General features: G+C 40.2%; 1 protein-coding gene across 10 annotated transcripts in view; it reads left to right on the forward strand.

The window, feature by feature from the left end:
• LOC122980835 overlaps window positions 1-14,805 on the forward strand; it is a 160,159-nt gene that overhangs the window by 99,530 nt on the left and 45,824 nt on the right. For 3 of the 10 annotated variants that reach the window (XM_044349213.1, XM_044349240.1, XM_044349231.1), the window contains 4 exons: window positions 4,497-4,547; window positions 4,747-4,840; window positions 8,913-9,083; window positions 9,941-10,129. The exons of 2 other annotated variants lie outside the window; for them this stretch is intronic. In XM_044349213.1, the coding sequence (XP_044205148.1) occupies window positions 4,497-4,547; window positions 4,747-4,840; window positions 8,913-9,004 (237 nt within the window). In that variant the 3' untranslated portion in view covers window positions 9,005-9,083; window positions 9,941-10,129. Of the gene's footprint in view, window positions 1-449; window positions 600-1,111; window positions 1,191-1,343; window positions 1,460-3,819; window positions 3,956-4,426; window positions 4,548-4,746; window positions 4,841-5,918; window positions 6,041-8,912; window positions 9,084-9,940; window positions 10,130-10,414; window positions 10,518-14,805 lie in introns of those variants that run through there. 5 more of the 10 variants (XR_006403095.1, XR_006403108.1, XR_006403096.1 and 2 more) reach the window with 5 other exon arrangements.

Raw genomic sequence — 14,805 nt, forward strand, 5'->3', positions numbered from 1 at the left:
CTGCTGCTAGCTAGTGTGAGCTACCAGGTTAGGACACACTGAGGAAAGTAGGATGTGGAAACTGTAACTGGAAGTGATACCTCGTCAACAAACACAAACCGAGAGCACAGGTCAGTGTGCAGAGACATTTTCAGTATGTCCCTCTCGTAGATGCGACCCTTAAATTCACCACGAGATAGCCAGAGCCAGCTAAATACTTGGAGTCATGACAGTCCCAGTAAACTGTGGTAGGCGCACATGTTGTGTACATGGACGCACATGTATTGTAAATGAATATCACATTCAAAGATGTTGTCCCATTCATTCCTATCAAAGTTGCTAAGTGTAGCATGAAGCCAAAAGAAGTCTGCCATGTTTCTGAGGGTTTTCTCCACACTTTTAGGCCCATACAGCATGTACACTAGAGTCCTTCTCCAGCTGAGCCGGCTCAGATTATGCACGTCCTGTAGAAAGAAGAGTTGCGACACTCTCATGGACTTCTGTTGTAATCGCAGAATGTGGAAGTAACACGTGTCATGGGGCGACCAACAGTTCCAAACACTGTAGAGTTACAGCGTTGAACCCCATTCATTTCCAGTGTTCCCCAAGCATGCTCACTGGTAAGTTGACGAAACAACTGCTTTTTTTTTTTTTACATTTTAATGCATTAGTTAATGTTTATCATAGCTTGTTGGATTCTAAATGCAGTTAGCTTATGTAAGAAACACTTCGCTAGTTACCATAACCAGATGTCAGTTGGCCTATGTCTACCTCAAATTAATTGCAGTTATTGGTATTCGCTGGTATACAAAGTTTATCTTTGGTTATTAGATTAAATATTAAAGTTAGCAACTCTTAGTTTCAACAGTATTAGTACATCTGATTACAATGAATTGTAGCTAGCTCAACTAAATAACATGTCTAGCTTGTATCTAGCGAGGTTGTTCCTTAGTTAATTCAGTCATTACATACATCATTTTGTTAGCACAATTACAACAACAGAAAACTGTATGTTTTCTGTTATTGTAATTGTATGTGCATCAATGACAGGTGATAAGATCAGCGGCATAAATGTTGATGATCACAGTAAAAAGAAAGTACAACTGAAGGTCACATATTTTTTCTTTTGAAGAGCTGACATGAAAGCATGGGAGACTAACTTTGATGACCTAGCAAGCCAGCTATCTATAAATGATCCAAAAAGCAACAAGGTATGTAATTGTCAATTGTATCTGTAGCATCCAAAACTTAATACCAATACCGCTTAAACAGTTGAAGATGTTTGGAGCTACAGTTAGACACAGTTAGACACTGACACAATTTCTGTTTATATAATCCCTGTGATATAGCACTTTGCCATTTAGGAGCAATGGCAAAGCTGGTGGAGAGATAGAGAGGCTGGTGGAGTGATGACCAGGTGGATGAAGTGATGGACCGGCTGGTGGAGTAATGACTGTGCTGGTGGAGCGAGGAGAGGCTGGTTAGTAGGGCTAGTGGAGAGATGACCAGGCTGGGGGTGCAATACCCAGGCTGGTGGAGTGATGACTAGGCTGGTGGAGCGATGGAGAGGCTGGTGAAGCTTTGCAGAAGCCTGATAATGACTCATTCATTTGAATCAGGTTTTTTGGAGCAGAGAGACATCTAAAACATGCAGGGCAATGGGTCCCCAGGAGAAAAACTGTGTTAGACTCTTAATATGATAGAACAGCATGCAATAAACATAAGACAAGGGACCAGAAAAACAGACCCTCCATACCTATTAAGGCTGAAGCCATGCTAGGTGGTGGGACATTTGTAGGAACAAATGTCAGACCGAGCACCTCCATAGCAACGATCACGGTGTTTGTTGGGGGCCTGCTTGTTGTAGGCTTAGATGTTGCTTGGCTTTGCTGATTCTTCTTTGCCCTTTTCATTGGACAGCACATTTTTCCTTTCAGCCTGGATGTGCTTTGCTGTGATTCTCAACCTCAGCCTGATGTATCTGTTGTTTTTTTTTTCTTTTTGTACATCATGGCATGAGGGAAGCATGCTGTCCAAGAGCTTAGCCTCTCTCTCCAGCAAATCCATGTCATTTGGGAGCTCCATGAGGGATGCACTGGTCTTGGTTTGGAACAGCCCCTCAGTTTGCCGGACTAGATCAAAGGCGTCTTGCGACAGCCGATAAAGCGCACCTGGCTTGAATTCCTTCAGCTTCATTAAAGTACTGCGCTCTCCTTCAGGACTTTCATCATTGTGCTTAATTGCATTTTGACATTCATCACAATTGTTGGAATATCTGATTACTGTATTCACCATGTAGCCCGTAAGATGGTAGCGAGCACAGGTCTTGGTTTTTGTGAGGTCAGGTGCAGGGTTGTGCTCCATCAGCTCCTCCATTCTGAGGCCAGGGCTGGGAAATGTCTCCTTTTTGTCCAAGAAGTCTGTCAAAAGGCTGTTGTCATCCTCCTGATAGCTTCATGATTTCATTGTCGAAAGAAACTGCCCAACTGATATTGATTTCAGTGCCTGGTGAAACTTCGTTGGAGCTGGGACTGGATTCTTCTGTCCTATGCAGCTGAATAGGTTTTCGAGACAGTCTTGGGTAAACCTGCTGGTCAACGCAAACAAGTGTCCCTGGGCCAGCATGTCTTCTTGGATTGATAGTATTGTAGATGTTGCCATCACAGTTCTTGTTTGCACAGGCTTCCAGCTACCTGGTTGTCCAATCTTCAGCCCACGGAACAGTTGGATCTTGTCCTGGAGGAACTTGATGGCCTTTTGGTACTCCTCCAACTTGTCAGTACCATCACTGGGTGACAAGAGGACATGATGTCAAATCAATGGTCCACCTGCTCCAGGAGCCATGCTGTTGTTCGTTTAGAGGGGGGTTGTTGTTCTTGCTCCACCATGTATTTCAGGCCAGCACTTGTTACCTTGCTAAAGACATTCAACGCAGGGCCCACCTTTATCTTGTCGAAGTGACTCGACCGAAGGGTTTTACGTGATAAACTTGGAGCAATTTTCAATGCCATCCCCTTTTGAAAATCCACCAAATCTTTCAATGGACCAGTTGAAACTTTATTTGAGGAGAGGTTCTCCCTCTCATCCGTATCTGGTGGAATTGTAAACGTCTGTCCACAGACACTTTCATGTCCTCACCAGATGTGGGACATCTGGCATGAAGTATAATTTCCTGTCTGGTCTTGCTGGATGTGGGACAGACGCTTCGTTGTGGTCCACTACAAAGGCCTTCCACATTGCCTGATTAGGGCTGCCCATGTCAGTGGTGACGTTAATCACATGTAACCCTATGGAAGCTGCTCTGTCAATAATGTCCAGGATGATTGGTTTGTAATCTGCCCCATTAGTGGAATTGCCACCGGTAAGTCACTACTTGTTTCCATTGTGTCGTGCTCCCTTCCAACATAAAAACACATGCATGTGTTGCCTCTCCTGTTTGGCTGGGTAACATTACATCCCAATAAAGCTTCCCTGTTTCCAGGTGCAGCTCCACGCTTGGTGTGATTGCCACCTCATCCAGAGTCATCTTTATGTTCCATCTTGTTCCATGTTTAGGTTCTATCTTTATGTGCTGCAGTCTTCTCCGCAGTGTTCTGATGTCAGGGAGAGGAATTTCCATGCCCTGAGGTAGCCTGTAGCCCGTTGAGCCTGTAGCAAAATAGTTTTATGCCCTTTTTTTGTCATTTCCTCATCTCATGCCCCTCTTACTCTTCATACCGATCATTTTTATCTGATTGTTAGAAAAAAATGCAGCAAATTCCTTTTCCATGACTAAATTTTTTTTCCGTAGGACCACATTCATTCTGTCGTTTTAGGGTTGCCTCTAAACTTTAAACACTGATTCTTGGCTTATTGGCTCCTTGTATACCCTCTCCATCCCCTCAGTCTTCACCTTCCTCATCGTCTCTTCCCTCACTTTCCCTTCTCTGAATTCCATCACTTTCTCCCTCAGTATCTGAAATGATGGCATGGCATTGTAAGTGTTACAGGGAGGGTGTGTAGGCTAGTCATTGAAACTGGAAATATTTTATAAATTATGACTTCACATTATTCATACTAAAATTCATTTTGGGACAATATGTCTGGTCACTGGCCACTGCATGAACATGTACTGGAGGTTTTGGGGTGGTTCTCACAGCAGGACCCTTCCTTCTCTTGGGCTCAGGCAAAGCACAAATACAGTTCGAACAGCATCAGCTTACAATTTCAGTTGGCCTTTTTTGTTCTTGTGAATTGCTCTCCCTCAAAATGTGCCTGCTGAATTACATATGAGTTTAATTTCCACACACATTCCAGACTTTACCTCATAATTGTCAATCACAACTTTATTGTAGTCATGTACATATTCCAGTAAAACACATCAAAAACCTTGATCCACAAGCTAAATGTCCAAATGTGGAGTATAAACATACAGTTTTCTGTTATTGTAATTTCTCGTGATAGTCAGGTTGCTTCTGCTGACTTGGGCCAACCATTTTCTTCTCCTGTTGGTATCTTTTGGGAAACCATACATCCAGATCCCTTTCTCAGACCAATTGGTGCATCCAAATGCTGCACAGCCAACCATAGTAAGACATCAATGTATAAAACTTAGATGTTATGATTACCACTTCAGTTTCCAGAGAAGGGGTGCTAATTAACCCCTCCCTGCCTCCCACCTCTTTCTATCTGACTGCATTGGGTTTCGATGTGTACTTAATCTATGTCCCTCAATGTATTAACTGTAACACAGTTTCATCTTTTTTTACCACTCCCAATTCTCTCAAGCAGACAGGTTTGACTCGACTCAACAACCGGTCTCCTCTGGGGCCTATGACATGGTCTGATTCTGGCAGTGCAGTGCCCTCCGCAAAAAATTCAAGTAAGTGTAGCATTTCCTGTGGTGTGGAGTTTGAATGTTTTTATTATCATTGTGTGGATAAGCATATGACTCTGTGATTCTTGTGTATGTCTGGAGAGGTTTTGTGCAGTGATCATTCAGTGAAGTTTACTGAGTGCTCACGGCCAGGCATCCAGATCTCCTTTTGTTCTTACTGTTGCAGTGAATGGGATTGGTCCACCTTACTCCATCTTAAGCACATATTTACACACCCTTTGTTGTACTTCTCAGAAACCAATCTAACTGTTCTGCTTTACATTACAAACATTACTTCTGTATGTACAATCATGTTGTATAAAACTCATGATATTGTGTGGCATAGTTAGAAATATGGTGGTACTTGGTCATAAATACCGACTTGCTACATTTCCCCAACTCCCTTGCATTCCGCCGTGGAAGATGCACACTATTGAATGCATTATAAAGCAAGCACAATATTTATACTAAAATTCCATGTTACCATGTTACCCACATTTCTGAAACTGTGGTGGGTGAACACTAAAACCTCTAAAATATTCAAATCAAATCAAAATCAAATCAAGTTTTATTGTCACATACACAATCATACACAGTGTAATGCATAGTGAAAATTTTAGGTGCTTAGATCCAGAATGAAGCAAACAATTAGATAAATACAATATAATAAAAGTGAATCTAACAATAGAATAGAAAATGAATCTAGCAATTAGATAAAATAAAATAGAATAAAATAACAGAATAATTCTGAAACTGGGGTGGTAAAAGTCCAAATCTTAATCCAAATCCTGAGGCGCCTATGAAAGCACTTGGAGCAGTACGCTCGCATACTGTGGGATGGAAATATTAGAGATGGAGAAGAAATACAAGATGTGTGTGTGTGTGCTGTTGTAAAGAGCATGAGCAACTCCATAACTTGCTATCACCCTGTTTTGTTTTCTAGGATAAAATGATGAAATGCAGGAGCTGAATATTTTGAATATTTTATATTTCAACTAATATAATGACGTGTGTGTGTGTGTGTGTGTGTGTGTGTGTGTGTGTGTGTGTGTGTGTGTGTGTGTGTGTGTGTGTGTGTGTCCAGTCTTAGGTTTGTGAGTGGCAGTTGTGACAGCAAGGCCTAGATCTAGCCCTGCCAACAACAGGAATGGAAGACCATGGGTGGGGAAAAAGATTGGACCTTTACCCTCTCCCTGGACATCTTATGTAATGAAATGTTTTGTTGAACACAATTGGTTGCCTTGTATATTTTGTACTATTGACCAAACTTCTTTCTTGCTTAAATTGAGCAATTGCTGGCATGATTGATATTCCCTTTGTGTGCATGTTTATGTGAATGTCTTAATATAAGACATTAGGATGTGCGTAACTATGACCATAGAAGCACATATGAATGCATACATACTGTAAATTAATACATTTACAGTATGTATATGTGTTTAATTTTGGAGGGAAGGGGGACTGCTCCTATGACGTAGGGAACAGCTATGAAAAATATGAATACATACATACTGTAATTTAATACATTTACAGTATGTATGTATTCATATTTTTCATCATGTGTTAATATTTACCGAAAATTGCTGGAAATATAGTCACTGCTGCTGTCTGTCCCACTGAAAACATTCAAACATGTTGACAGAGCGGATTTGTTTGGAACTATTGAGAATACAATGAACCACATGATCGCATGGCGGTGAGATCAAAGAGTATCACAACTCTCTCTTTCAACGGGTCTGTCACGTCCAAGACTTCCTGTTGGCTCCCCAACCACATTAAATGGAATATGATAATTAAAGCATATGGCTCCTCTAGACTTTCCAAATGTTATTGCACCGAAGGGTCCAAATTTTGATAGTAAAAAGTGTCCTTTTGGTGGTGGTGGGGGTTTTGTATAGGAAAAATGCTTATTGTGAGGGACCCAGAAGTTCTAATTACCCAGTTTGGCCACTACACCAAAATAGCTTCATAGCCCATTCCTGGGGGCTTCATAGTGTAACTATTCACATCCTGACTCAAATCAGGCAGCAATCATCGTCCCTACTTTTTGACTCAAAATAAACTTTTTGCACATGTTGCAATAATTCCATTTTCACAATTTAGACATTTTACAAAAACAACTTTGTGCAAAAACAAAAATTTGAATTCATCAAATTAATTTGATATATCACCCAGCCTACTATCAATGTACATATTTATGCAACAGCAGTAAGTTCCTTGGAATGTATAGATACTAAAGCTGTTTTATAATTATGTAGATCATCAAAGTTCGAATATTCCTGAACTGTATCGGTGTTATCTGCCTATAAATGCAATAAGATGTTGATGTTGACTGCATAATATATAGTTATTGCATTGTGATATCAGTGCTAATTTTTAAAAAATGTTTTCTTTCGCATTTTTGGATTTTTATGATAGCAGACAGTATAGAGCAGGAGAAGTGGGGAAGCGATATGGAACTAAGGTCTAGAATCTAACCAGGGATGTTGCAGTTATGTGATATGCACCTTAACCATTCAGCTTTTAAGACCCCCTAATTTAGTGATAATTTTTATCATATATGTTACATAAACTTGAAAAATGTTGTAATAAAGTAAAATCAAACCTAGAATTGCTTTTTTAGTTTTATAGATGAACAGTTGATAAACATTTCAAGTGTGTATGATAAAGCTAGCGCAAACACAGAAACATGGGTCTATATACTTAAAACCATAGTAGTGAAGCGTCCACATGGAACAAAGGTAATACTCACTGAACACTCCAGAGATATGCCTGCAGTTTCTCACAGCAGTGCCTCTGCTTGACCAGACCTTCCAATGGACACAACATGCAGCTTGTGAGGAACAGTGTTTGTAAAAAATGAGCATGACCAAACTGAAGTTTGTGTCTAAAAAGCATTTCAGATAAGTGAAATTAAAAGGAAATGAATGGGGAAAAATAATAAACAGAAGGGCCTTTGTGGATGTAAAAAAAAAAAAAATCATCCATGAAGTCCCCTTGACAACAACACAGTTCAGGAACCTCACCATTCGGTCAATGAAAACTTTAATGAACTGATCTTAGATCAATTGTACAAGTGTGCCTTGACCAAACCTTTGCATAAGGACCTTGCAGAGAGGTGCTTGCAATCTAGGTAGCAATCTACTCAAGAGGTACGATAAAAGTCAGAACTTCAGAAGTTTTAAGATTCTCTGTAGGTGGAGTGCTAATGACGTTATTTATAGTGTCTTTGGTTCCTGTGGAAGGAAAGTTTGGATGGAGTGTGCTGTATGCCTGAGTACTTAAAAATGTCAGAGAGAACAATTGTGGATTTAGATTTTACTTATTATTTTTATGTGTTTGTTTCTTTCATGTATTACTGGTTCGGTTCAAAATGTGACATTAACCATTAACCTCTCAACATCAATTTGAAACACTTGTATGTATCAGACTTTTCACACTAAGGCTAAAATTCCTTGCTTTCAGGTAGAAAAAGCAATTTGCAAGCAGTTGACCAATATGTTCAAAATACACCATATGTGTATTTTGTGGACACCCCCCTCTTCTAATTAGTGGGTTCAGCTGCCTCAGGTATTGCTGATACTTTAGGGTCAGAAAATTAAGCATACAGCCATGAGATCTCCATTGACAAACAGTAGAATGGGCCACACTATAAGGTTCAGTGCTTTTCTGAAGCTTTTTAGACATACAACATGGTAGTTTCTAATAATTCATGAGTCAGTTTGTCAAGTATCTGTCCTGCTAGATTTGTGTCAGTCAACTGTACGTGCTGTTATTGTAGTGGAATGGATCAGGGCAACTCAATATTAACAGCCATGGTTTTGATAGGAGATGTTTAACAGTCACATAAAGTATGGGTATAATGTTGTTGTTGTATAATGTACCACATACTTTGGCAATTTAGTATATACATATGTGCAAGCATGTGTGTGCATGTGGCTGCATGTATGTTCCTATATGTGCACTTGAGAGTTTTCTAGTTGTCTTTTCCCTTTTGTGTCCCCATGTGTTTGCTATGTGTATTTCACATACTGTATTTGTATTTAAGTATGTATGCTTGTCTGTGTCTATCCTTCAGGTGTAGCAGTAATGGAAAAAAATACCCTCTCTGCACAGTGCAGTACAAGGCAGAATGGCTGCAGAAAGCACCCAGGTGGGGCACAGATGTAAGGACCTTGAGGCTCAGCTGGTGCAGACATGTACCCGGGTTATGCAGTGACAGGATAGGACACAGGACTCCAGGAGGAGGGTGAGACAACCACCGCTTGGCCTGATACCATGCTGGCTCACTGACAAAGAGACAGTCACAGGGAATAATTTTGTTCCAAGTTAATATTAAAGAAATACTGTAAAGTGAGAATTTATCAGTTAAGCAAGTCAAAAACCCAAATAAGACATCCAAAATATTGTCGCTATTTATGTTGCTAAATCAAAAATGGAACATAATTGACTCTAGTCTCACTTTTATTTCAGCTGTGTTGCATATCTTGACATGAATCCCTTACTAAAATGAAATATTCTATGTAGGTAACACAAATGAATGCCTGGAAATGAACAGTTATTAGCATATAATTACTTTAGCAGCCTATTTACCTGCCAATTTGTAAACTGTCAGTAGTAATGCTGTGGTTGTTGTGGTTCAGAATTCAAAACTTCTGCACATTCATTCCTAAATTAGAATATTATATATTCATATTTGCAGCGTTGGTGAAATGCTAAAAAGTAAATAAGCACTAACTTCAACAAATTATTCTGTTATTACTAGCACTGAATGTCTACATAGTGTATATAGTATACTGCATTGTATTGCATTAGTTCCTCAGTTTTGATACATAGCCTCTTTCTCAGATATCCACTACAGCAACACTACATGATTGTTATTCATTGTAGGTTTAGGAAATTGTATGTGAGAGAAAAGAAGATTTTTTATGCGTGTGTGCGTCCATTAGCAAAGGCAGACATGTAGGTTTGCAAGCATAGAAGTTTTGTTTTTATTTTATGCATACACATGTGCATGTATGCGTGTGGGCACATGTGGGTTTCTAGTATTTGTCTCCCCTCTCTCTCTGTGTCACCTTTGTTGACTTTGTCTCTCTCCTTCTGCAGCGCTGTGCTCTCCGCTTTAATGACGCATATATCCTATCTCCAGTCGCTACCTAATCCCAGCAGCGCTGGCTCAGGAACAGATTACTGCTCCCAGACACCAGAGGAGAGAGGAGCAAAGCAGGGTGGGGGTTGGAGGGTAGAAAGAGATGCCTCAATGATACAATATACAGGGGGATTGAGGAGGCCAAGGTATGCATGTGAACATGCACATACTGTATATGCATGCATGTCAACATTCTCTGCGCAGAAAGATCCCCCATGATGTTTGCCCTCAGTAATATTCTTATTTTATTGTACCAATTCTCAATGCCATTTAACCCATTTTCACATTCAAAATTAGTTTGTCACATTAACTGTCCCTACCAGTAGAATGCAGTGTGTGCTTAGCCTACAAATGCCTAATGCAAGAAGATAAGATATGAAATATACAAAAACTTTATAAAGGCAACTAAACATCTCCTTTCTTCTCTTTAGGAGAAAAGCCTACAGCTACAAGCAGAGTTGACCACCATTCAGCAGGTACAGTGCTCCTGACTGCTTGGACCTCTGCCAGCAGAATCAAAATATATTTTACAAGGTAGGGAATTCTCCATACCTGATCAATAAAGTATCATGTCATTATTGCATTTTGTTCACATTATTATTCCCTTTGTTAGGATCTGATTTTTTTTCTTTTTATGTATTTACTTATTGTTCAGCAAGTTCCAGACACCATCTGGCCTGCTGGGCTTTTTTCAAATTGATAAAAAAATATAGTCATCTGCTATTTAGTGTTCAATCATGTCCTTCTTTATACACAAAATTGTGAGAGTTATTTAAGATACAGTACATATAAAAGTGTGAACATGGAAATGTAAGGTGTAGGTAAAGCATGCCCACTTCTAAACATGTTACCTTGTGGTTAGTTAAAGCTTCTTGCTGACCTGTAGCTCCAGGTGTAAATAATTGGGAATGGTATGTGCTGAAGTGGTGTTGCCTGTCCAGCAGCTGCTGTCATCATGCCAGCTGCCTCCCAAGAACATGACTTTTAGGACCAAATGATTGCTAATAAAACATTTGATTGAGAGGAGAAGAGAGTGAGAACCATAAACAGGCTAGATTCTGCCCTTTAATTTCACCATCTCCAGAGAATTGGTTTTGCTGTGCTGCAGACTAGGTCCCACACACAAGCAGTTTAGTTGTCTGCCCAAGGACTGAAATTTAATTTAGCCTGTGTGTTGGGAGTGTGGGTGTGTGTATGTGTGTGTGTGTGTGTGTGTGTGTGTGTGTGTGTGTGTGTGTGTGTGTGTGTGTGTGTGTGTGTGTGTGTGTGTGTGTGTGTATGCGCATGCGCATGCGTCTGTCAGTCCGACTGTCTTTGTGTCTATGTGTCTGTCTGCATGAGTCAGTTTGGAGTACCTTTGTGTGCAAAACTGGCTATGCATGAACTGCATATGTAAGAGTTTGTGCTGTAGTGTTCGGGTGTAGCTATATTTTGTGCTTTCTTATTCTCTAGTGACTTAACCGTTTTACACTGCCAGGTTGTTACAATACCATTTTATACTGTGGTTGTACTGCAGCATTTATTTGCTCTATATTCTCCTCTGTTGTTTTGGATTGGATTCTTTCTTGTGCAGCTTTGCAATTTATGTATTATCACTGTGTTAACCTGTAAACTGAAAAAATGCCCCCAGTTACTGTTGGCATCATCAGTTTGTTGTAGAACTTTTTGGCAATAATTTTATGTTGACTGTATGCTGATTGCATGTTAGAAAGTACCTCAGCTGAATTGTTTAACAGTGGTTGCTTTGGGTTTTCAGTATGGCTAGTTTGTAACTGTTCTTTGTGTGTATGTGCATGTGTGTTTATGGTGCAGGTTCCTGATGAAAGCCTAGAGCAGAGGCATATATCAGAGCTCCAGCACTAATAAAAGGCCAGCAAGCTGTGCTCCTCTCCTTCTGGGAACAGCACCGCTTTTTACTGCTTCTCTGACAGCAAGATAAAGTGCCCTTCCAATTAGAAAAATATTTGGCCACATACCTACCAACAGCAATTGTGGGTTTTTATTTTTCATGCCATTTGATCAGGAATCCTTGCTATTTTACAGCGTGCCTTCTTATCATTGTGTCCTATGTATGCACATGTTAATGTGCTCCCCACCACTGCACTACCATGCTGTATAATGAAATAACGATGGTAATATTTTGGTGTCTTTCTTCTTTCTTTTTTTTGGGTCTTTCTTTCATAAGGGTAGGGCTGCACACAGTTATGTTTTGGCATTGGGTTTGGGAGTAAGATAGTACACGTTTTAGCATTTTGCATGAGGATATTCATGCTGCTGTGTGTGTTTGGGTTGATGTCATTCTTGTTGCCCCTGCCATCCATCTATGCCTCATACAGAGATGTGTGCATATATACTTAACCACTGATGCTAGTTCCCATCTCTGTTTAAGAATACTGTAGATGTTTTTTTTCCTTTTTTCCAGTGAGTCCATTAAAATTAAATTCTCTCTTGTTGTTGTGAAAAGGCACACGTAAAAAATAATTGGCTGTAGGAGAGAACAAAGGGCTGGCTCCTCTCTCCTCCCTGCACACCCCAGCCAGGCATTAATACCAAGCCTGCTGCATTGTTCTGCTGTCTGCAGCCATCCCCCTAGCCAGACACTCAGCTCTGGAGAAGTCACTTTTAATGTCTGATAATCAAGGTGAATTTTCAAAAAGCTGCCATTTTCAAATGATGGTGTATATATTATGTGTAGATGGGAGTTCAGGAGTGGAGGAGCTTCACTCGGTGAGAGAGAGAGCTACAGCCATGCAAAGTGAAAGAGAGACACCTAACGGCCACAGAAGAGACTGCAGGCTTATTTTATCTCAGATCAAAATTCAGTGGACAGAAGCCAGGTGGACTATCACTGTCATTGCTGAAATTAGCCTGATAATTTGCTGTCTGTAATAATCTGTCGGTAATAAACATATTTTTTGAGGTGCATTGTAACTAGCACCTCACTGTTTGCTGTAAAGTACATAGCCCAATACTGCAGCATATGTATGTGTCTCCTGTGGCTGTGGAGTGTCAGGGGAATGTATTTCTAGAGTACAGACGCTGCCTGCTGTTTCCCCTTGCTGAAGGGAGCTCTTGTGCAACGTTATTGGGGAATCAGGCAGCCAGCAGCAGAGCAGTGGAGCTCCATTTCCCTGCTACAGGGCACAGACTCATCTTCCTCTTGCTCCTCCCATCTCCCCTCTTCCCCCACCACTAGGTATGATTATTTCTCCTCCGCTCCACCGCACCATTATATTCCAGTCCGCAGTTACCCCTCCCTGCTGTCATTTTTCATGGCATGTTTTTGCCCGTGTGCAGCACTGCACATTTGCTCTGTGCCTGTGCAATATGTTAAGGAGGTGAATATATGCAGTGTGCAGGATGTAATAAGTATATATTTATTTTCTTTGCTGGTGATTTACTGTTTTTTCCGGTGCTTGAGAAAAAAGGCAGACTCTAGCCATGTATCTTAACAAACATGACTGCTGCGTATGCACTCGCCTCCAAGGCTTTTTACTCACCAGGGAAACCAAATTATACATCTGAGGCAGAATGGTTGTTTTGCGTGCTATGACTTAAAATCCTGCTTGGTATTTTGGGGTATATGCTTTGCTAATACCAGTTGGGTAAAGTTTTGGTTAGGTATGTGTCATTTGCTGCATTACAAATAGACCATTTTAGATACAGTATTTGCAGTAATGGTAGTGTTAACCGCTGATCAGGTGATTGGACATGGTAGCTCATTGGGCCATTGTTTGTACTTCAAACATCCGTGTTATAACTGACACAAAGCCAGACAGCAAGCCATCAGCAGCACAGGTTGTTCACCGGTCTCCTCTGTGTCCCTCTCTACACTGCCCCCCAGTACTCCAAAATCAAAATGCAAACACACAACACACACACAGCTGAAATTGACATTATACTCAGAGGGGAAGTAGATCTAACCCTGTTAAACAGTAGGATTTAAATGGATTCTGTGCTGGGAGCAGCACGGCGCACAAGTCTCCCTCTGTGAGGCTGTCACAGTGGGAGACTTGCAGATTTGCAGAACAGACGATTAAAAAAAACTTGATTCTTAAAGAAATTCTTAAAGATACACTACCTGATTTTGTCATTGTGCCCACTACTAAACATAAATCCAAGAATATCCTCCCAGCTCACCGGTGATAAGTTTAAAAACAGTGAGCAGGAAAAAGGAAACAGGAAAAGGAAATTTAGAGGCCATATCGGGAACTACAACAACTCAAACAAAATCAGCAACTGAGAGAGTGTTATAGATTATATGAGTTTAAAAGTGTCTTGTTAAAATTGACTTAATGCACAATTTCAATACTTTGAAATGAAAAGACACTTTCTAATTTACACCTTTTTATGTATTTTTACGTTCTTTTGGAGGACCTTCTGTATTACGTTTTTTTTATTGTTTGTGAAAAATATATATCCTGGATGTCAGTGTACAGATATGTTTTATACAGATAACTTGATCGTTTTGAAACTAATTTTAAAATATTTACTGTAGTGTTTTTTTTGTTTTCATTCAGTAATAAAGTGCAGGTTCCATATATAGAGTGTCTGTCTCCTAGCTGTGGGCTGTAATGCAAATCATGTCATACTGTATCTTCTACCAAGGGCAACTTTGAATGTACAGGTAGTCTGATATTGTATTGTCATATCTGTCTGCATAAAGACTGCCAAACAAGGAGGCTCAAATTCTATCTTTTTGTGTTGATTCATAAAAATGTACAAAATTGAATATATCTCAGGCCGCACAGAGCTTGTTCATGTTCAAGTATTTGCACCTGATACCTGGTACGATGCCTTGATGTAACATTGTTTATAGATA

Source organism: Thunnus albacares, chromosome 1 (assembly GCF_914725855.1).
Source record: "Thunnus albacares chromosome 1, fThuAlb1.1, whole genome shotgun sequence".
In the NCBI taxonomy this organism is placed as follows: domain Eukaryota; kingdom Metazoa; phylum Chordata; class Actinopteri; order Scombriformes; family Scombridae; genus Thunnus; species Thunnus albacares.